At 34.0% G+C, this 23584-nt stretch overlaps 1 protein-coding gene across 1 annotated transcript in view; it reads right to left on the bottom strand.

Moving 5' to 3' along the window:
- Positions 1-23584, bottom strand: part of CNTN5 (contactin 5) — a 609722-nt gene that overhangs the window by 80571 nt on the left and 505567 nt on the right. Inside the window, exon 13 of the mRNA XM_044669004.1 lies at positions 6943-7101. Coding sequence (XP_044524939.1) covers positions 6943-7101 — 159 coding nt within the window. The remainder of the gene's footprint in view (positions 1-6942; positions 7102-23584) is intronic.

The following is a 23584-nucleotide window of genomic DNA, read 5'->3' as shown; positions in this document are numbered from 1 at the left end:
CATAAAAATTTTTGGCCCACTCTTCATACCAAAGAAGCCTGTTTTTTTTTCTTTTATTGGATGTTTATAGTACCTTATATGCATTTATAAGTTATTAAACTTTTAAAGATATCTCTTTTTCTAGCCTTTGCATGTCATCTTCTGGCTTTTGCATTCTTTTCCCCAAACTTTATCTTTTTACTTATCTTAAATTTAAAAAAAGAAATTATACATATTTATGATGTTAAAAGATAAAACATGCTGATCATATATAATACTATACACATATTTTATGCATTTCCGAGTTTCTAAACTTTTTCTTTGTCATCTGTTGGACTTCACATGTCATCCACAGCTTCTGAAAAACCTCCCCAAAATTACCATTTAATTTCTTATGCCAATTTGTTATATGTCAAAGCTACAATGGGGGAAATTGTGATAGGAAGGGGATACCTGTTCTATCAGAGCTTAATTACTACGAATTTTGGCACCAGATTTATAGTCTTAAAATGAATTAAAAGATTTAAACATACTTGTTCCATCATACTGAGTATTATAATTTTTTTTTATAACTTTCTGGTTAGGGTTGGTACAATGAACAGAATGTTGGGTCTGGGGTTGGGAAGACTTCAGTTCAAATACTGTTCCAAGTACTTACTAGCTGTGTGGTCTCTAGCAAGGCATTTCACTTCTGCTGGCCTCAGTTTCCTTGGCTGCAAAATGGGGGATCATAATGCCATCTATCTTAGAGGGTTGTTGTGATGAGATAGAGATAATATTTGAAGGTCTTAAAACAGTGTTTAATACATAGTAGGTGTTTAATAAATGTTTTATTTTCTTCCTCCCCAAACCAGTAGTCTTTTACTTTTTGAACCTTCTATAATTTGGCTTATCAACTTTCATGATTTTAACCATCATCTATATGTAGTTGTCTCTCATTTTTACATATTTCCAGTCACTGTCCTTAGAACCAGTTCAAGATCATGAATTTCTTATTGAATATTACAAACTGAATATCCCAGAAATATTTCAGAATAAACACATCTAGAATAGACCTTATTTTCTCTCTTCCCAAATATTCTTTTCTGAATTTCTCAATACTATGGATGGTACCACCATTCTTTAGTTATATGGATTTGAAATCTTGGTGACATTGTTGACTCCAACATCTCTCATATGTATGCCCTTTTCTTTATTCCCATAATTGCCATTCTCATTCAGGTCCTCATCACTTTTCACTTAGATTATGGTAATCACTGGGGCATCAAGGTGGCACAGTATATAGAGCATCAGTCTTGAAGTTGGGAAGATGATATTTTATGAGTTCAAATGTGACCTTTGAAACTAGTTGTGTGATCCTGAGCAAGTCACTTTATCCTATTTGGCTTTGCTCCTCTTCTATAAAATAAGCTGGAGAAAGAAATGACAACTTACTCTAATATCTCTAAAAAAGAACTCCAAAAAAGATAATTAAAAATTAGATGTAAATGAAAAATGACTCAGTAATTTAGTAATTGGTTTCATTACTTGAAATGTCTTCCTTCTGAATACACCCTATACTTAGTTACTAAGATGACTTTTTTCTAATAAGAAAATCTGAGTATGTCACTCTATTTTGCCAATTCAAAATAAATTCCAGGGATTCCCTCTTGCCTCCAAAATCTATAGTAGAACAATTCTAAATGTTCACCTAGATGTGCCTTGCCAGAAAATTATAGTCCTTAAAGATATTTACTTTCCAGGCTTTCTCTGATATTATTTGACATTTCTTTTGCTGAAAAGGTAACTATTTATAAATATGCTTCCTCTCCCAAATCACCTGAAAGTCTTTCTTTTCTTTATGGTCCAGCTATACTGACCTACTTGCTGTTATATACTCCCCCCTGTGACCACCAATGCTACATTTCCATCTCTTCTGTGTCATTTCAATGGCTGTCTCCTCTGCCTAGACTTCTCTTCCTCCTCATCTTCAACCATAGCAATCTTTTGTTTCCTCCAAAAGCTGGCTCAAATATCACCTTTTTGGACTCCTTCGATGCTAGGTGTCTTCTGTCCCCAAACTAACTTATAGCCATTTTGTACATCCTTATATATGCACATTGCTCCCAATAGAATATAACCTGAATGAGATCATTTACTCTGTCATTTTTGCCTACTTGTCCCCAGTTTCTGGCTCACAAAATCATGTACTTATAAATGCTTATTGACTGAATAATTATGGGTTGTAAATTGCCCTGAGGAAAGGTGGAACTCAACACAGGAGAATTTTATTAATTATCAATAGAAAATCTTTTTGCTTTTGTTTGTTTTTGTTTTGTTTTTTGCATTGCAAATGGCCTCTTGGAAACCCTTTGTATTTTCTACATTTCCTGTAAGGTGAAATTCTGAATTTCTGGTAACAAATAGGTGCACTATCATCTTTAGTACCAAATGGGAGCTGGAGACCCTCCACAGGTTTCCATGGATATAAGTTATGATCAAACTATATTCTAATATTTCCTTGAGTTAACTCTGAATCTGGGAACAAAAGAAAGAATAACATGGTGGAGTGGAGGAGAGGGATGGCCTCCAAAATTGAACTGATTCTACTAAGCCAAAACCCATCAAAATTTAACTATGTGGCTTAGTACCACATGATGTAACATCACCTGGACTACACTGTTTTTGTGTCAAAATTAAGCCTCTCAGGGGCTAGAAGTGGGGCCAGCCCATAAGCTTTGTTTCCAGCTGAGACTGGTTTGTCCCTCATGGGCAGCTTGATGACTTCTCTTTAGGGCTAACCATATTGGGGCCAGAAAGAGTGGACTCCTGACTGATTTTAGTCCTACTAAAATGCAAAACTCTGGGGCTAAAATGATCCACTAGTGTTAGTCTGCCTTAGTAACAGGGGCAGATTGATGCCAATATGCCCAGTCTGAACTGGGTTTGACCTTTGCTAGTATCCCCATTTTCTTTCTGGCTTATACTCTCAGAATTCTGGGAAATTTTTAAAATACAGGATGAATATGACTCCAATCTAAATCCTTACAGATATGGATTAAAGAGCCTCAGTTTCTGAGCAAACATTCAAGGTTAAAAGGAATAACAATTTAAAAATATATATATCACATATACATACATATATGTGTGATGCATATATACAAATATGTAAGCATATATTAGTAATAAATATACATGTACATGTGTGTTTGTAGAGTATCTATATGTATACATATATGTATATGAATCCTATGTATATATAATTGTACAGGAGACTTTTTTTTTTCAACCTAAAAAAAATAAACAGAAAGGCTTGGACTCTCCTGGAATGAAAACTAACTTGAGGTTGCAAGAGGGGAAATGCTAGATGTTCACTGACAGAATAACTCATGGTAATAGAGAACAAAGTCCAAGCCTGCTACTCCCTAATATTGAATTCCTTGATCCTTCTTCAGTTTCAGAAGTCACCCCATTTCAGAAGTATTTCTCCCTCCCACCCCCAAAAGGCTGGATAAACCTAGAAAGAAGGATCACAGAACTCTTAACCTGCTTGTTCTCTTTGTGTTTTTAATTAACTATATACCATCATAATCATAGACCATTTCATAAAAAATTCTATATTGATGAGAAAGGAGGTTTATATAGTTGTGGTTGATGTTTTTTTTCATCTTTTATTTATTTTTCTTAGGGTCAAAGCACTTTGTGTGATCTCTTCCAGTCTTTTGGAATTTTGTCCAATTTTTTTATCTTTGAAATAATGATTGATTAGGGACTACAAAGTGACTTGCATATATTACTTTGTTTTACAGTCATAATAACTCTGTAAGGTAACTGCTACAACAGTTATCATTCCCATATAACAGAGAGGAAACTTATATATATATATATATATATATATATATATATATATGTATATATATATATGAATATATATATATGAATCTGGGGTGGGATTTGAACACAGACATTTCCTGACTTAAGGAAAGGCTTGCTATTTTGTGAGGAAGCCTTGAAAACAGATTCCCTGGAAAAAAACCTTAAAAAGGAAAGCCTTCAGTGTTTCCTAAATGAAAGATTTCTATTTTGTGTGTCATAGAAATATAACTTATTAGACTTGAAAAGCAAGTTAGAGATCACATTGTTATGAGGAAATTGAGAAACAGGTTGGATTGCCCAATATCACACAACTGAGAAGGGTCTTTTGACTCAAGAAAAGGTCTTTTGACTCTAAACTTGTTTTTTTTTTTTGTTTGAGCACAAATTTGATTCCTCTTTCTAACTTCNTTATATATATATATATATATATATATATATATATATATATATATATATATATGTATATATATATATGAATCTGGGGTGGGATTTGAACACAGACATTTCCTGACTTAAGGAAAGGCTTGCTATTTTGTGAGGAAGCCTTGAAAACAGATTCCCTGGAAAAAAACCTTAAAAAGGAAAGCCTTCAGTGTTTCCTAAATGAAAGATTTCTATTTTGTGTGTCATAGAAATATAACTTATTAGACTTGAAAAGCAAGTTAGAGATCACATTGTTATGAGGAAATTGAGAAACAGGTTGGATTGCCCAATATCACACAACTGAGAAGGGTCTTTTGACTCAAGAAAAGGTCTTTTGACTCTAAACTTGTTTTTTTTTTTTGTTTGAGCACAAATTTGATTCCTCTTTCTAACTTCATCTTAAGTCATTTTCACTTGCTCAAATAAGTTATCGCAGTGTGTACTTTAAATAATGTCGTTCTGTTATCATTGCTTCAAAATTATAAAACAGTATAGAAAAATTGAAATACTGCTTCCATTGCACATCTCTTGACTTCCTCTTTTCATTTCTATATAATAGCTTAAGTGAATTTCAAGTCGAATATGTAGGCTAAACTTCAAAATCTTTCTTCACTTTCCCCTTCTGGGTAATTTTGCTCTTATTAGCATTATCCATTATGTTTTTCTTTTTTAATAATGTATACCCTAAATTAGTGTTCTCTTTGATTATGTTTCTGTATGGTAAAGAGACTAAGTATGTGTTTGTTTAAATAGTTTCCTGGTCCTTTCAGGATGCTATGTACATGAATACATACATGCATATACTTCTTTGTAAAACGGTTTCCTTTATAGTAAGATTATCATTGGAGATGTGCTTCAATTACACTTAAAATGTATTAAAGATTTTACATTAAGAATTGAAAAAGCTGAAAAAATATTTAGAAACTAAATGGTCTTTGATTTTTAATCCTCTCTTCTCCCTTCCCTACCATTTTACCACCATCATTATGGAAGTAGAAGAGGATTGTAAAAGAGAGAGATCTTTTTTTTCAGTCCATTTCATAAATAACCTTGGCCAAAAATGTTTTCTGAAGGTTAATTTCTTGGTGATGAATCCTTATATAACTAACTTTTCCATGGGGGGGGGGATTGTCTTCCAGCTCATTAGATCATAGCTGAAGCCTTTTTAGTTTGACAGAACTCACTAGATACTTTTTCTCACTGATAGAAGTACTCAGAATTGTTTCCCCACCATGATGAAGAATTAATTAGGGCAGAACTTCTGATATAACTTCTTTATTTAAGTTGATTTGAGAACTCCTCTAGACAAAGGGGTCTGTCATTTAAAATTACTCTAAGCCCTGGGAGACAGTCTCCCAGGGCTCCCTGCTACAACTTCCCCAGACACCTCCCACTTCCTTTGTGGGAGGTGTCAGAGAAAGTATAAGAGAGAGGGTTTTGGTGCCTTTTTGCTTTCTTGAGCCAGTAGGCTGGCGGATGCTTTCTACCCTGAACCCTGCAGAGCTCTCAGCTAGTAGCTATCTCATGGTGCCTTTTTTCCCCTTCTATCTACCTCCTGGTTTTCCCTAGACCTTCCCTTTTCTAATTTAAATAAAGCCTGGCTATTCTAAACCCTAAAGTTACTCTCAGATCTTTTATTTGAGCCCTGAAGGGCTCTGATTAATTTCCCCCTGCCAGGGCTGGGGACCACTACGTTCCTTTCCCTTCCTCTTTCCTTTCTCCTATCCATCCTTCCCTTCACCCTCACAGTGGTAAGAATTCTTTGGTGTGCCTATTCTTTTAGAGTAATGGAAATAAGAATGATACAACAACATTAAATATTCATATAAATATTGCTGAAATTTCTTATTTTGTTGGCTAAATTTCCATGACTCCCATCTAATTCAGGTCCCATAACTGGGGTTCCATCTGAAGCAGCAAGTCACTCTGAGGCAAAAAAAAAACAGGAGGCAGCATTTGCCAGGCAGGTCAAACTACTTCTTTTCAGATCCTGGTAGAGATAACCAACAGTTTTAGCAACAGCAGTGACCACCTCTTCCACCAACATTGTCTTCTACCATGTATTCAGATACACAGCCACACAGACACACAGACACACAGACACACACACACACACACACATATCCACACATACCACCACCATCATCACCACCTCTCTTAACAGCCCTGCTTCTAGTTTGGCCATTATAGATATTATTAAAAGGACCAACCATTGTGGAGAAGGGCGCCATCATTCCCATCACTTCCATCACCAGTTTTGACCAACTGCCACCAGTGGGAAAGTAAATCAAAGAACTCTGGGAATAGCAAATTTGTCTTTAAACCATGGACTCTGCTGGCATTATATGTAATGGCTCAATAACAGAAACTACTATGGTTTGATTAATAGAAATGACATTTAAGAAGATGCATTGCCATTTCTTTTCTGTATCTGACTTGTAATTAAAACAACTTATAATTAAACTGACTTGTAATTAAACTAACTTGTAATTCAAACATTCTCTACGTGTTGTTTTTCCTCATTAGAAAGGGAACTTCCTGAGAGCAGGAGTTATCTTAATTTTCTCTTTATATCCCCAGCACTTAGCACAGGGTTTCACATGTTATAAACTCAGTGTATTTTTTTTTCATTCATCTTCCTTTGTTGCTTTTTCTCATTCATTATTTTCCATCAGCCCAGTTTACCTGTTTTTACTGTCTGCCAGCCAAGGGAGAAAGGACTTCGAGCTTGTAGATTGTAGGAGGAAATGGGGCTATGGTTGTCTGCAGCAGGACTCCAGGACAGGGTGGCTGTGCTTTCTGTGATCTCTTCAACGATCACAATGCCAGGCGGACCAGGAGGACCTACAGGCCAAGAGCAAGAAAGACAGTTCTAGGGAAATACAGCATTAGGGAAATAATATGGTGAACCTTAATTGAGTCATCATGACAAAGAGATGCCTTTCCAATAAGAGCCTGATCAAAGGATATAATCACCTTAATGAAATACATATTTAATAACCAAAATTGATAGCACAAGTCATGGGATACAGTTGGTGTTCATGATTTCTGGAGTAAATTAATTATAGATTTGATTTGGTCTCTCACTGTATACTTTGAGGCAAGTACCAATTAACATCACATTTCACAGTGAAAGAAAAAGAATGAGAAGCAAAGCTCAGGAAATAAATGCCAATATTGACTAAAGCTGTTGAGGGAGCTCACAGTTTACAGAATCAGCAGTTAAAGGTGATTGAGGCAACACGCTTAGGAATAAAAACAATTCTGGGCTTCATTAAAACATTGTCAACACATGGTACGTGAAGTGTTATGGCTAAAAGACTAAACTTAGGCTAATGCCTATGAATGGGGAATTACTATTAGAAAATTTTCATTATTTAGGATTCAATTAACTTAAGAAAGATCATGGCCCTAACTGAAATTTTTTATTTTGGGAAAATCTCAAAGGGATTGGGTCTCCATTCTGAAAGTTAAGAATACAATTTTTATATGGTTTTTACCTAGAAAGTCACTCTACTCACAGCGATTAGCAACCCGTCCAAATTGGTCATTTTAGAACTGCCCGTGGTTCTAAGGCATTAAATGACTTGTCTATGGTTAGGCCCCAAGAATATGTCAGGGGCAGGATTTGAACGAGAGTCTTCCTAGATCCAAGGTCATCTTTTCAAGCATGATAAAGCCTGTCTCTCTGCAATCTGTGTGTATCTGTGATAATCAAGCATTTTTATTGTACTAATCATAGCAATGATCATAATAAAGGCTTTTTTGAAACAAGAGAATAGAGATGACAACAAAAAATGCAAGCCTAACTCTAACGAACAAATTTACAAAACAAGCTGGAATTTAGTTCTTAGCTGAGATGTCTACTGAACACTGATTACATATGCAAAACTTCTGAAATAGCTTCAGTACGTTCTGGCTATAACGTGATGTGTGGCAATTTTTCCTTAAAAGTAATGTTTTGGTGATTCTGGAGAAATATGAAGAAGTCTTTGGTATAGGGCAGCTTTGGGTAAAGATGTTACATATGTTGTCAGATATGGTTATTTTGTGAGTTGGCTTTGCTTTGCAAATCATTCTTATTCTTTGTTATACAGAAAGGTTCTCTGGGTATGTATATTTGTGTGTGTGTGCTGTAACATTAATTTCTGATAAGAAAATGGAAACCATTTGGTTTCCATTTTCTTATCAGAAATTAATGTTACAGTGCATGTATATGTGTGTTATATTTGGAAATTTCTGGCACAAAAAATCAAAAGGTATCAATAACAATAAATAAAACAATGATTTGAAATGTAGTTGTTTGTTCTAAAATGAATATTTGCTTTCATATAAAGAAAATGTAAAATGATGTTTGTATAACTGAGGTTACAAGTTTTGGTTAATTTTCAGCATGAATTCAGGTTGGATTTTAGGTCAGATGAACTCAACTGAAGACAATAGTCATTTTCCTTTCACATATATAGCTTTTTAAAAATATATTGTCATCACTGATTTTCTTCCATGATACAATAGTCTTTCTAACATGTTTGCTTCAAGGATTTATAATTCTTTCCTCCAACATAGAAACCCCACCTTCCTACCTCAGTAAATAGTATTAATGGTTGTTATGGCCTAAGAACATTCATCATTTAGTGTAGGAAGGAAGGAAGGAGGGAGAGAAGAAAGGAAGGAAGCAAGAAGGGAATTAATGAAGGAAGGAAGGAAGGATTTATTAAGTATCTATTATGTGCTAGGGGTTGTGCTAAGTGCTTTACAAATATTATCTCATTTGATTCTCACAACTGTGCAAGGGAGGTGCCCTTTAAGTAATGTGCCCAAGGTCCCACAGGTAGTAAGTATCTGAGACTGTACTTAAAATCAAGTCTTTCTGACTCCAATCCTGTTCCCTTTCTTGGCTCCTCATTCCTTCCTTCCTTCCTTCCTTCCTTCCTTCCTTCCTTCCTTCCTTCCTTCCTTTTTTTTTAGTCAGTGGGCTTAGGATGGGTTAGGTGTGTAGAGAAATAAATGTTTGGCCAATGAAAACAATAAAACATTTTAGGAGTTAAAAATCCAACAGATAAATTAAAAAAATTACAAATCTCAATAATTGTCAAGAATAGTGAAAAAAATTCCAAATAATGTTTATCAAATACTGTCTCATTACTCACAAAAAAGAAAAAGGACCTGGAAGAAAACTACCAGCAAATTGACTAGATCTTTTTTTGGAATCCCTAAAAAAACATAGACACCATTTGCACAAAATGAGAAGGATTGTGATCTGTATGTACCAAAGGAAAAGCTATCCACATCAAGTTGTTGATACATCTACTGAAGTACTGAATTAAATGTGTCTTTGTTCAGTTGTGTCTAACTTTTCATGACCCTGCCCATGTGGTTTTCTTGGAAAATACACTAGAGTGGTTTGCCACTTCCTTTTCCAATGGGTTAAGGCAACAGAGGTTAAGTGATTTGTCCAGGGTCATGAAGCTAGTAAATGTCTGAGGCTGGATTGGAACTTAATGTTTTTGTGACCCCAGATCTGGAGTTCTATCAACTGAACCACTTTGCCTACTACTCAGGCCACTCCTCCTGCTGAGCTAGAGAGCTACCTTCTAATGCTGATTAAAGTCAGAAGATATCTGCATTCAAATTCTGGTTCTTCCACATACTGAGTGACCTAAATGACCACTACTTTCCCCATTAACAAAAAAAAAACCAGAAAGAATACCTATACTACCTACATCACAGGCTATTATGGGGAGCAAATGAAATAATGTATGAAAGACACTATATAAATATAATTATCTCGGTAGTCTTCTCTAACGTGGAAATCAGCACCAGTATCCTGAAGATAACAGGGGCAAATATTTATGATTCCTAGTAAATCACTATATTAATGTCATTCTGATGCTACAGTAATTCAGTGCAATTCTACTAATATTTGTTGAGCACCAAAGCCCATGCTAGGTCTTAAAGATACAAAAACAAAAATGAAATAACCCTTGCCCTGCAGAAGCTTATGATTTGGAAGGCTATGATATATTTATAGTTGAGCATCCTGGAGGGAAGAGAGCAAAACAAGAGGCTAACTCCACACTCCTACAATTGCTCAAGGAACATCTGAAGATGGAGAAAATACTAATATCTAGGATACTGGAGAAGGGCATTCATTAATGTAAAACATTGGATCTACAAAATTGCAATCAAACTCTTTCTCCTGTGTTAATGATCAAATTATATGACCAGTATGCTGATATAATTGTTTAATGACCCACCACTACCATTGTTAAAATCCAAGAGCATCCAGGAGGACATCATCTGCTCAATAAGTATACAGTACCTTGGTCATTTTTTGAAGACATTATTTAAATTACTGAAATTTTAAACTAAAATTTGAGAATTAAAGAAATAAAACATATGGTGATCTATGTACTTATTCTATAGCTTTGATTTCATGCCAACATCTCTGAAATATTTGTCACTGAAATGATCATAGGCAGTGCTAACTGACCACTAAAAATATGAATTACTACAATTGCTTCTTTATTGTAACAATTTTTTGCTATGTTTGACCATTCATGTAAAATGAAAGATCTATGTTGTCCTCTTCTCAAGTTTTATTTATATTTATTTATATGCCCACTAGGTCTTGTAGTTCCATACTTTGAATGAAAATATTCCACTTAAAAATTATTCCTGCATAGTCTGGATGCGCCTGTAAGGAATGCTATTGAAGAGTTTTTGTCTATAAGGGTAAAATATGAAATTTTGGACTAGATTATCTTTAAGATTCCTTCCAAATATAAGATTATATTTAATCAAGAAGATTCAATCATACTGATAGATATAATCAGTTAATTTAATTAAAAAACAACCAGTTGAATTAGCCAATCAGTCAACAAAGACATTAAATTCTGGCTACACACAGAAAGGCAAAAATAGTTCCTGTCTTCAAGATGCTTACATTTTAATGAGAAGACAACATATAAACAAAAAGGTACATACAAGACATGTACAAATTATATGAAAGCTACCTTAATGGGGAAGACTGAGTAAATTGATGTTGTGTAAGTTGCTATGAAATTCTGTAGTCATAAATTCAAAGCAGAAAATCCCACTGGAAAATTTGCATGATACCTTAAGCAACTAAAAACTCCTACAGTATATGGTAGTCCAGTGGCTTGGTAAGCAAAAGGTTTGAGTTTGAATCTTGCCTTTGATGCTTGCTACCTATGTGACTCCTGGCAAGTGTCTTAACTTTCCTTTGTGTCAATATGCTCATATGTAAAAGGAGAGAATTGAAGCATATGACCTGTGAAGTACCTTCAAGCTCTAGATTTGTGCTCTTATGAATTCCTTCTCAAAGAGTATGGATACTACAAAATCATATGAATTATTATGATGGAAAGACTACTTTTTTTATTGGTTATTCTCATCCTCCTCATCTCTGCCTCTTAGCCTTGACTTTCTTCAGTCTTAGCTAAAGTCTTAATTTCTACATGAAGCTTTTCCCAGTTCTCCTTAATCTTAGTGCCTTTCCTCCAGTGATTATATCCAAGGCACTAAGATTATACATATATACACATATGTATATATGTATAATTTTCTTTGTAGGTGAATATTAGAATTCTCCATTAGAATATGGGATTCTTTAAAGCATGGACTTAGCATGATGCCAGGCATATGGTAGTTAACTGAGTATCTGAAATATTACTAGAACTTAGAACATCAGTGGAACTCTCCTAGGATTTCATACAGTTGGACTATCTTCTAAAAGGCTGCTCTTGGTGTTTCAAGAATATCTAAACCCTATTAGGTGGAATCCAAAATGAAATCACCTTTTATTTAATTAGCTTTGCACTGGAGTATTATTAAAAGCATGTTAAAATGAAGCTTCTTCATGATGAATGATATTTGCATTTAACAGGTGGGTATTGACTATTACGTTCAAGGCACTGTGCTAAATTCTAATGGACAATATCAAGATAATGACAATTTATGCATTTATGAAGTATTTTCTATACATTGTCACTCTAGCTCATGATAATTATGTAAAATAGGTGGCTCAATGCTATTTCTATTTTACAGATGGGGAAAGCAAGGCTCATACAGATCAATCAGTAATGCAAGAGTTAGAATTCGGGGAAAAAGATTCCCAATTCATTTTCATCTGTATCAGGTAGCCAGGTAGTGCAATCCTTAGAGTGCTAAATCTAGAGTCAAAAAGACTTGAGTTCATATATGACCTCAGACACACTGGCTATATGTCTGGACAAGTCATTCGACTCATCTATAAAATAAGGATAGTAATAGCATTATTAAAGAGGGTTGTTGAGAGGATTAAATGAGATAATATTTGCAAAGTGCTACAAATGTAACAATGCTTTATAAACATTTTTATTACTTTTTTACTTTAGCTGTCCCCATGACCGTATCTCTGCTCCTAGGAAATTTATGTGGTAGTGGCAGAAAATATTTAAAGAGTATACTATGGAGTACACATTCATATTCAGAGCATGTACTTAACCTCTTTTTTATAGAGAAAATATCCTCCTTCAGAAATATACTATATATTGAATATTCATAAACAAAGTACTCAGAATTCTAACTATATGAAGTTTATGTAAAATTTACAACAGATTATTTACTCTTCTTTTTTAGCCTCCATAAAAATTGCTTTCATTGGTAATGTTTAATTCTTTTTCAGAGAGTTAAAGGATGGTGAAAAGACTTTATTAGTCAACACAAGGCATCTTTGAAAGTGAATTAATAAGGGATGAGTGCCTTCATGATGAAAAATATATGACAACTAGCCAGGACCTGAGAGCTATGCAGATGTCACTCACTTAGTGAAAATCTCATTAAGTTTTATGCTTAGCTGTAATCATTCATGGTGTCAGCTGGACAGTTAAGCTGGGAAGCTTTTCTCCCTGGGGTTGTTATTGTTTAGGTCCCCCCCCCCAAAATCAAATTTTATCTGAGAATGTACAATTTAGGATGAAATTGTATAGTTTGCTCACATTTTCCTTGGTCAGTTTTGTCCAGAAAATGACCCACTCATGAATGGCCCATGACATACTTAATGTTAGTTGAGATGCCGTATTCTTGTGTACTATCCACTCCTCTAGCACTTATTGGATCAATCAATATTGAATAAAAACCTGAGCAAATTATTAGTTGCGCTAATTCATTTCTTGTATTTGATGTTTAGCTATAGAATAGTTTTCTCCCCTTGGAAGAGAATATCTTTTTGCTTTTTTGAAAAACTTATTTTTGTAAAGCAGGCAAATTAAACATACACATACATAAACATAGGCACAAAACAGAACTCATTACTTCAAGAATTCTCATCATTATTCTGATGTCATGATAGTAAGCTAAGAAATCATAATTCTGCTGAATAAATTCAAATTGAATCTTAGAATTTTGAAGCCTCAGAGCATCATTTCATGCAATTTCTTCATTTTATAAAGGAATTAGTAATAATGTGATCATAGGACTTCTTCCTACTCCAGCTACCTTAGAGCTACCATATGAGGAAACAAAGGTCCAGAAAAGGAAGTATTTGCCTAAGGTCATACAGTAAGTAGCAGAGAGGTATTGAAACCAAGGATTTTTTTCCTCCCCAAATTCAATACTCAGACAATGACTAGCATGCTAATGCTCAAATGATAGTTCAGTTATACATTTAATATAGCCAATTATATAATTGAAACTATTTTTTTTCACATTTGATTAAAAACTTCCTCCATATGTCCATGCATAATCTTAAAATTCACAACTTACTTGTTAGTTGACTTGCTCATGACTAACTTGTTAGTAAACTAATCCTGAAAATACTTGCCAATATTTAATTAAAATTAATTCAGTTACTCATTTAATTAGATAATCCAAGTGTTTATGAAGTGAACTTTTGATTATTTAAATGATTTTTATTGCTAGTAGGTCAGGAGTCTTTTTTTCCAACATAGTAATTCTTAATCTTTTGTCATGGATATATTCCAAAAAGTCATAAAGAATAGCAAAATGAGTAACAAAGTATTAGGAAGGCAGAAGGAGTTTGGGACTAGACAAGTAGTATCCATCTGAGTTGCTGTGTTCTTGATTCAAAGTGGGATAATAAGTTTCTTAAGGAATGAATAATGGGATAATGGTCAGAGGACATTTGGTACTAAAAAGCTAATCTGTAATGGCACTTTAAAGTCTATCATGTCAATTTTTAATCTCCAATGGGTTCTAGGTCAGATTGGTCATTCAAGAAAGAAGAAACCTACTAATAATACCTTTTTATGACTTCCCATTGTACCTAGAGGTTTTTAAAGTCCCAATACAATCTAGATCCACCCTATCCTCATTTTATCCTTATTGGACTCTCTCCTTCCCATACCACCCTGTTACCTAGTCAAATTCTCTTCTCCGTGCCTCACACATGCTACTACTCCATCTTCTATCACTGAGCTTTTACACCAGCTTTCCCCTGTGTATTCCCTCTTTACCTCTGCCTCATAACATGTTTCCAAAAGATAAGGCTAAGGCAATATTTTCTGCAGGAAGCCCCAAAATTGCTATCACCTGCACTTCTAAACCATCTTGTTCTTCATCATTTTAAATATTTCTTATTTATGTAATATGTATTTTTCTATATATAATTATAATATAGGAATGTCCATATTTGTATTTTTATTAATAATATTAATAATACTGTCATTTTCTTTTGAGTATTTCACTTAATAGGAATTTTAATCCCATTAAATTTTTGTAAAGCTTAATTTGTATATGAGAAGTAGGCAAAGATCAAAAAGTTTTGACAACTGCCATATTTTAAAAGTATATTATTGGGGGGCATCTGGGTAGCTAAGTGGAGTGAGAGTCAGGCCTAGAGACCAGAGGTCCTAGGTTCAAACCCGGCCTCAGACACTTCCCAGCTGTGTGACCCTGGGCAAGTCACTTGACCCCCATTGCCCACCCTTACCACTCTTCCACCTATGAGACAATACACCGAAATTAAGGGTTTAAAAAAAAACCTGAAAAAAAAAAGTATATTATTGGTAGGCAATTGCTAATCATGAACCCTTAAGGCCATGGGTATTTGAAGTGCTCAGAAAACTGAAGGCAACAACAACCAGCTCATTTTCCCCAAATCTTTGTCATCTGAAACATCCAATATATAGCATGACAGCACATTGGGGGGTCTGTATGTTTGGAATAATTGACTTAATTCTCCGCTTCATTTTGCTTGTCTAAGTCTAATTAGTGAGTACTAAATATCCATTGCAAAGATTCTAACATTTCATTTGAGGAAATACAAAACTATTTACCCAATTACAACAAGATTTGGATTAAGCAAAAATTAATCAATGAATCCAGGAAATGAAATAGCTCTAAGTATTTAATAATTTTTACATGACTAAAGGATGTCCACATTATCTAAGTTCAAACAGAAAACTGGTGCTGTTCATCCACTGAAAAAAACTGCATCTGAAAGGAAAAAAGAGAGAGATTTTATTGTTCAAAGAGAGAAAAAGTGTTAAAGCAATTCAAATAATTTATTTTAAAAACATGAATAACTCAGATGCTGACTTGAAACGGAGATTTCATAGGATTAATGTTCTAAGTTACTATTACAAAAAAGCTAAAAACAGATAAATAAAAAGAATCTTTGAAGAAAATACTATACCAAGTGCTACAATGTGCCAGGCATGGTGTTTCTGCAAAACCTTCTACAAATCTGTTAAACTCTTTATGTGTGTGACTCATTAAAGTTCTGTCATGGAAATGAAAATAGAAAGAATAATACATGATTATACCAACTGCCAAACCTCTATCAGTATGCTTTCTTAAGAGTTATTTATACATATGTTTGTTACTTATTCTGTATAATTGTACCGTCAAATGTTGTTATTCAGTTGTTTCAGTCATGTCTGACTCTTAATGACCATATTTGGTGCTTTCTTGCAAAGATACTGAAGTGGTTTGCCATTTCCTTCTATGGTTTATTTTACAGAGGAGGAAATTGAGGAAAATAGGGTTAATCGACTTGCCCAAGGTCATATAGCTAGTGTCAAGTAGATTAGCTATATATATATATATATATATGTATATATATATATATCTTTAAGCATTATAAAAATGGCACTATATTATTATTAGTTGTAATAGCTGCAGGAGGAGGAGTAGGAGTAGCAGTAGTAGTGGTGGTGGTAGTGGTGGTGGTGGTTGTAGTATAGTTGTCATAGTCATCATTATCCAGGAGATAAATAAGATACTAATGTTGTATATGATGTTATGACTTAAGACAAATTCCAGTTCAGGCAATCCTTTTTGTTCTAATGCAATAATCCTTTTGAGAGGGCACATGCTTGATATTTTCCTTTTCACTCAGACTAAATTAATGGCTAACATCAGACTGGTTGGTTTGAGTTAGGTGTGCAATTTTTAGACATGGAATAGGGATTAGTTATCCAGCTTGTGTAGGCATAAATTCACAAATCTGACCTCACTAATTCCATTCCAATTAGCTGGATTAAGCAGTAGTCATCTAGGGCTGAAAAGAGAGTTAATATTGCCTTCTAAGAGTCTGACCGACCAGGAATGGGCTGCTTAGAGATGAGAAAATAGACTCTTAGGAACAGAACTTTCTTAGTAGTTTCCTTCTGGCTAGTGGTCCATTTTTCCACATTTTTTTTTCTATACCACTGTGGGATGAATTATACCAATGTACCTTTAAGCTTGTTAGTACAGACTGACAGATTACTACTCTTATAAACTGATGGTAAACTTGGAAAAATATTGAAGACATCCTAATTCACTTGGAGAAATGGAGACAATCCACTGTCGAAAAGACACTTAAATATGGTAGCCTGAGAAGCTTGATCATTTGTAACAGATGCACTTGATGATGGGAAAGAGTCTGTAATGCCACCCATCTGGTATAGTCATGTGTGATCGATGCAGCTTATTAGTTTGGCTTAACATTCTGGGAGCCAAGTTTGTGCAACAAATAAGTTCTCTTCGATTTACAGATGGGGCTCAGGTGATGGAATATCTCAGGCAACAGTGATTTTGTATTTTAAGTTGAGTTTACTTATAATAGTCCCATTACTTGAATTGGCATGAAAGTAATAATTATATGATCCAATAACCTCCAGAAGAAAGCATATTTCAGAGACTTGTTTTGTGTCATAACTTTCTGAGACTAATGAAAATATCTTTTTACTAAGTTGATCTGAGCCTGCTGATGATTTGGTAGAGTTGATTAAATTCTCAGAGAAGGGGTGGAAGAAGTGGGGTTAGGGAAGGGAGAAGAGAAGGGAGAAGAATGAAGAGGAGGAGGAAGAAAGCAATAATGAAGAGAAGAAAGAGGAGGAGAGGGAAGGAAGAAAGTCTTTGGATATTTTTATTTTCTGTTTCTGGATTTGGAATCAAATTTTTTTTTCTGATTTTGAATCCTGACCACCATTTCCTACCTGTGTGACCTTATACAAGTCAACTTCATGAGCCCTCAGTTTTCTCATTGTAAAATGAGGGGGGTTGGATTAGATTATTTCTAAAGTCTCTTCCACTTCCAAATCTGTGATAGTGTATAGTTTCGTATGTACCTGTAAATGTACTTGTATACATGATTACATTAAACCTACACTTACACAAACACACATATACTTTTAGAATCAGCTGAAATGGTCTTTGCTTTTGTTGAACTGTTTCTTAATTTCTCTTTTTTTATACTTTAATTGAAAGAGATAGCTCAATGGAATAGGGGGGAGGACTATGTTTAGAAATGAATAAAAACAAAGTGATTCACCTTTTTTTCTTTAGACTAAATATGTTATTTCATTACTAATGGATATTTCCAATGGCAGCTCTTTAATTTACAGTTTTAGAGAACTTCTTGGAGTACTTGGACATTAAATGACTTACCTAGGATCATAGTATATATTAGGAGCTAGAACTGAATCTTAATGTTTTTCATTTTTATTTTTGATTTGTATTGATGTCTAACAACAAGATATTTCAACAAAAAATTTAAAAATTGGGAAAATACTATGGCATAATTTCATAGCAGATTTAAAAAAGAATTGCTGAAACTTTCAGGTTTAATCTTACTCATACTTAGCTTATAAAATAATAGATTTGAATATTCTATACAAGACAATTTCTAAATATTTAAGTAGAACTTTAGAGGTGCTTCCTCTTACTTCTGTGGTATTAGTATTCTTTGAAATGACCTAAAATGAGCTCTGGTTTTCTTTGAATAGTATTTTAACCTTAGTAACTAGAAAAGTATCAGAGAGGAATGTATATTTTTCAGTTTTATGCAGAAGAAAATTTTCATGAATGATATAATTATAATCATTAGTGTTTCTATATCTAAATTGTAACTGAATTACAGGATGTCCCCAAAAGTCTTACAGCAGTTTTAAGCTATTTAAAACTAAGCTATTTAAAACTGTAGCGCTTTTGGGGACACCTTATATAAAAAATTCTATCTAGCGTTATGCCTCCACTCAGGCTTATTAAAATGCTCTAAAAACCCTGGCTCAGTAGTAACTGGGCTCTACTATATGTGAAGCTGCTACACCATGGCATATAACAATATTTATTACCTAAACTCACAAGCTTTTGCTCTATACATAGACATTTTCCCATGTACTGTGAGAAAATGCTTTAAATCTTGTTTAGAGTATGTCTGGAAGAGGGAACAGGGTAGAGAACAGAACCTTGCCACAAGAGGGCCCCTCATTTTATAGGAACAAACGCCAAGAGCAAATTTGCTACAAGTAATCAGCAATAATGGATGTCCATAAAAGATGAGATGATTCTTGTTACTATTAATCAGATCTGGGGGCAGAGAGCCTGGGTTCTAATTCTAACTTTGTGACATATTTCTCTGACCTTAGGAAGTTAAATAACCTATTGGGTATTCGATTTCTTTCCTCCATAAATGGGTTTGACATCTAATATCCCTTCCAGCTCTAAATCTATGACCTTAAGTAGAGACCATTCTTCATAGAAACTGCAAGACAAATAAAGTCCTTGTATAGTATCCACGTGTTAAATAATGCAGTTATTTTATCATTTTAGAGTCAAAATGGTTCTGGCTCTCAAATCATAGAATTAGAACTAGAAGGAACCTTGCAGTCCTCTCACTGATAAGGCAAATGGGGCCCAGAGAGGCTGCAATGAGGCAAAATTCTCAGGGGTGCTATAATAAGTGGCAAAATGGAAAATCAAGTCTACATCCTCTTACTTTCTATCTGGTGCTCTAGGTCACCTTTTAGTTGACTGTTGGGTTCCGTCTCTTCTTTTTATATGAAGACAGTCAACTAATGGTGGATATATATCTTGACTTCCTTGGGACTCTGGAATCTTCAGGTTGGAAAACCCCAGAAAAGCTACAAGTATGATCCTTTAATATCTTTTGGAGGTTAGTAATGGCTTGAAGAGAAGATTATTATGGAGAAGACACAATTTAGGGGGGAAAGTGGTCTACTAATTAATATGATAGTTACTTGTGTTTCCATGATATAGTAAAATGCTTCCTACAAAATAGGAGTAGTAGATGGTATGCTAACCCTCGGAAAAACCTAATAAACTGATTGCTGTCAGGAAGCAGTTTATATACCTTATTACATCACAGAAAAAATGGACATGTTTGTTCCTTTCAAAACATGCTTTTTAAATTTTTTGGGTTTTGCTGTAGTACAGTCCTATAAATTATTTTCCTCTTGTCCTTGAACAGAGATAATCCTGTCCTATCTGGGGTTTATAGCAATGTGTTGTCTTTTCCATAGTGCTTTCCAAATGTACGTATTATACTTTATCCTTTCTATATATGCTTATTTTTTTCCAACTTGTCCACACTATTTTCCATTTAGTGTATATACTTTCTAAAATTACAAATTTCTTCCTAATCTTCAAGTGACTCTCAAAACTTTCCAACTTATAAAAAATTATGGTCCTATAGTTCTATAGTATATTCAACTACAGTAATTACTTAATAAGGACAGGTAGCTGGAAAAGTAAATGCAGTACTCCATCTGGAGTCAAGAAACCCTAAATTCAAATCCAGCATCAGATACTAATTTTCTGACCACAGCCCAGTCATTTAATCTCTGTTTCTTTATTTGCAAAACAGGGATAATAATAGCAGTTACTTCACAGGGTTTTCACAAGGATCAAATGAGATATTGGTTGTATGTTGCTTAGGACAGTAACTGGCACATAGTAGGTCCTTAATAAATGCTTGTTCTCTTAACTTCACCTTAAGTTCTAAAAATGGCAAATTTCAAATCAGGTTTCCAAGAATTATAACTGTGAACACAAATCTGTTTAGCTGGATTCTTCTCTGTTTGCATAAAGCAACATCGATCACATATTTTAGAACAGACAGTGAAGAAAAATTTTTATTTAAAACAGAATCAACTTTACTAAGTTTTGTTCATCTATTCCTATTCTTGGCAATAACAGACTTCATCTGGTGCTCATGAGTTCTTTCTGACTCTTTCACCTCAATTGCTCTAACTCGTTAAAGAGCTAATTGGCTCTGTAATTTCAAATTAAAGAGTATGTAGTGAAACGGAGACATTACCTTTGGCAGGTGTTGCCAGAAGAACAAAAGCCAATCTGCAATTTTAAAACAATTTAAAAAAGGAACCAGTAGTTTCTTCTGTGCATGGTTAGCTTTTTCCTCCATCAAATCTGCTTAGGAATTGCTTCGATGAAGAATAATAAAGAAATAAAAATATGAAGTGTCTCATACTGTAAGGAAACAAGATAATTGTTTTAGAATGAGAGTGGGAAAAACCTTCAATAAAATAAAATTAACTTTTGAAGCAGAGTCCAAAAACTTACCATTCTGTCTTCATCTTGTCTGCAGATGGGCCATGCCATTAGTTGAACACTAGCAGACCACAAGCCTTCTGGTAATAACTTGGACATTTATAAACTGAACTGATGAAAAGTCAATGCTACCATGATAACTCATGAGTACACACAATTCATATATATACATATGAATTCATATATATATATATGTGTATATATATATATATATAAATGCGTATATGTGTGTGTTTAAGATTCCATTTCTTCAGTTTTGTGAAATACGACTTAGCCAAGTGATACTAAGAAAAGATAAGCAATAAACCATAAATTACAATTGAAATTTAGAGACAACCAAAAGAAAATAAAATATCAAATTGCTTTCTTCTGCAGTGGGAGTCACAGGACTTTGAATATATTTAGGAAAAAATATCACAGAATCATAGATTCAAATATAGAGGAAACTTGTCTCAGAAACCATGTAGTCCAAAGTCCTCACATTAGAAATGAGAAAATAGGACCAAAAGAGGTAAAATGATTTGCTTAAGGTCAGAATGGAATAAACCTCAGAGGTGGGATTTGAGCCATGCCCTCTTGCTGCAAAGTTAGTCTTGGAAATCAATCATTTATAAGTTTGTTCTATTTACTTTATGTGAAAAATGAATATTTAGAGCAATTGGTCAAATAATCATAAATAAAATCACTCTAGAATGTGTTTTTCTCATTATTGGCATAAAATTTATCATAAAAATATAAAATAATTTATATTCTCAAATTAGATAACTATAAGGACAAGGATAATATAGTACCTAGATTCCTAGAACTTTGTTTTGTTTTTATTTTTAAATGGAATAAAAAAGTTAAAGCTTTTGCTAAAAAAATTTTGTGAATGGGGTTTTGAACCCATATAATACTAAACTGACAAGCTGAAAAATGGAAAAATTGTGTCATTCAATCAGTTGAGCTCTATAGCATGTTAATCAACACCATTTTATCCCCAAACCCTAACCTAATCCTAATTCTGTGTTTACATGCATACAGACACAATGACATTTAGACATATATACAAACACACACATGCAGATCGGTTGAACTGTTTTGACTACAGATTTTATATCTCCTCAGGCTAAGCATCCAATCAATTAAATGAAACTTTTTTAAAATAAAAAAAAAGTAAAATTAGCAAGCCCAAATCAGGCAGATCAGTTCTTTGATATTAGGTAGATAAAAAGACAAACAAATCTGATTTGCCCTATTTTTTAAACAGTTTTGGAGGGATCCATGAACTCACAGTCCCACTAGAGAACTTACTGAAACTCCAATGAGACATGGTTCTTCTTCAACTATTCTGATATAGTCTTGTTTCTACTTTCCATCCAGCACAGTTAAAAAAAGGCAATTTTAACCCCAGAGAAAGCTAAGATACTTTTTATAGTAAATAAAATCCTATTTGATGGCATTTAATTTTATCAGGATGACAGATATTTTAGTCTACATCAGTTTAAAAACTTCTATCTGGGTGACAGCAATTAGCAAAAAAGCCAAAGTTCAAAATTAGCTAAAAAGAAAAAAGAAAGTTATCCTGCATTCAAACTAGCTTGTATATGGAATGAGAGCCCAAGATAGACAGATGAGTGACATGTTTATCATTTTTCAATAGTCTTGTCTAAAGCCAGTGCTTAGCACAGTGACCAGCACTTACTTAGAACAGCACTTGGCACATAGTGGATTGGTTGATTGACTGAATCTAAGAACTTGATGTTAGCCAAAAAGCTGAGAAATAATTACCACGCTCAAGCTAAGAATCTTCATATTATCCCCCATCCAAATATGGATTAGAGATTGGATCTACGATTTCACTAATGTTGTTCAGTCATTTCAGTTGTACCTGAAGGTCTATTTGAACTTTTCTAGACAAAGTTTCTAGAGTGGTTTGTCATTTCCTTCTCCCGCTCACTTTACAAATAAGGAAACTAAGGCAAATAGAGGTAAGTGATACCCAGGGCCACACAGCTAGTAAGTATCTGAGACCAAATTTGAACTCGGATTTTTCTGAATCTAGGCCTATCTGCCCTTCACTAATACAGTGAATTTTATATGGAAAAGTGAAAAAAATTGTATTTTCTCTGTAATTTATTATGAGTTATAGAGGGTATTGAGAGGTTAAAATGACTTGCTCAGTCACAAAAACAGTATATATCAGAGGTGGGATTTGAACCTAGGACTGCTGCTTCAAGGGCATCTTTCAATTTACTATGCTTCCCTTCAGAAGTAAAATTTTATTCCATTTCATTTTAAGGACATTTGTATTTTCACATCAAATGAACAGAAACATTTGTTTTAACTTTATATTTTATTTAAAATTAATTATTTATGAATTAAGTTCCTATTTTTATTAACTTCCTCATTAATATTATTAATATTCCTGAGGCAGTTCAGTGCAATGGAAAGAGTTCTGGGATCAGAGTGAGGAGAAACTTGACTTGGATTTCTACCCTGGACATTTCACCTGGTGTCTCACCTT

Source organism: Gracilinanus agilis, chromosome 3 (genome assembly GCF_016433145.1).
Source record: "Gracilinanus agilis isolate LMUSP501 chromosome 3, AgileGrace, whole genome shotgun sequence".
Taxonomy (NCBI): Eukaryota; Metazoa; Chordata; class Mammalia; order Didelphimorphia; family Didelphidae; genus Gracilinanus; species Gracilinanus agilis.
The sequence above is the reverse complement of the archived record's forward strand: the minus strand, read 5'-3'. Positions and strand labels throughout refer to the sequence as shown.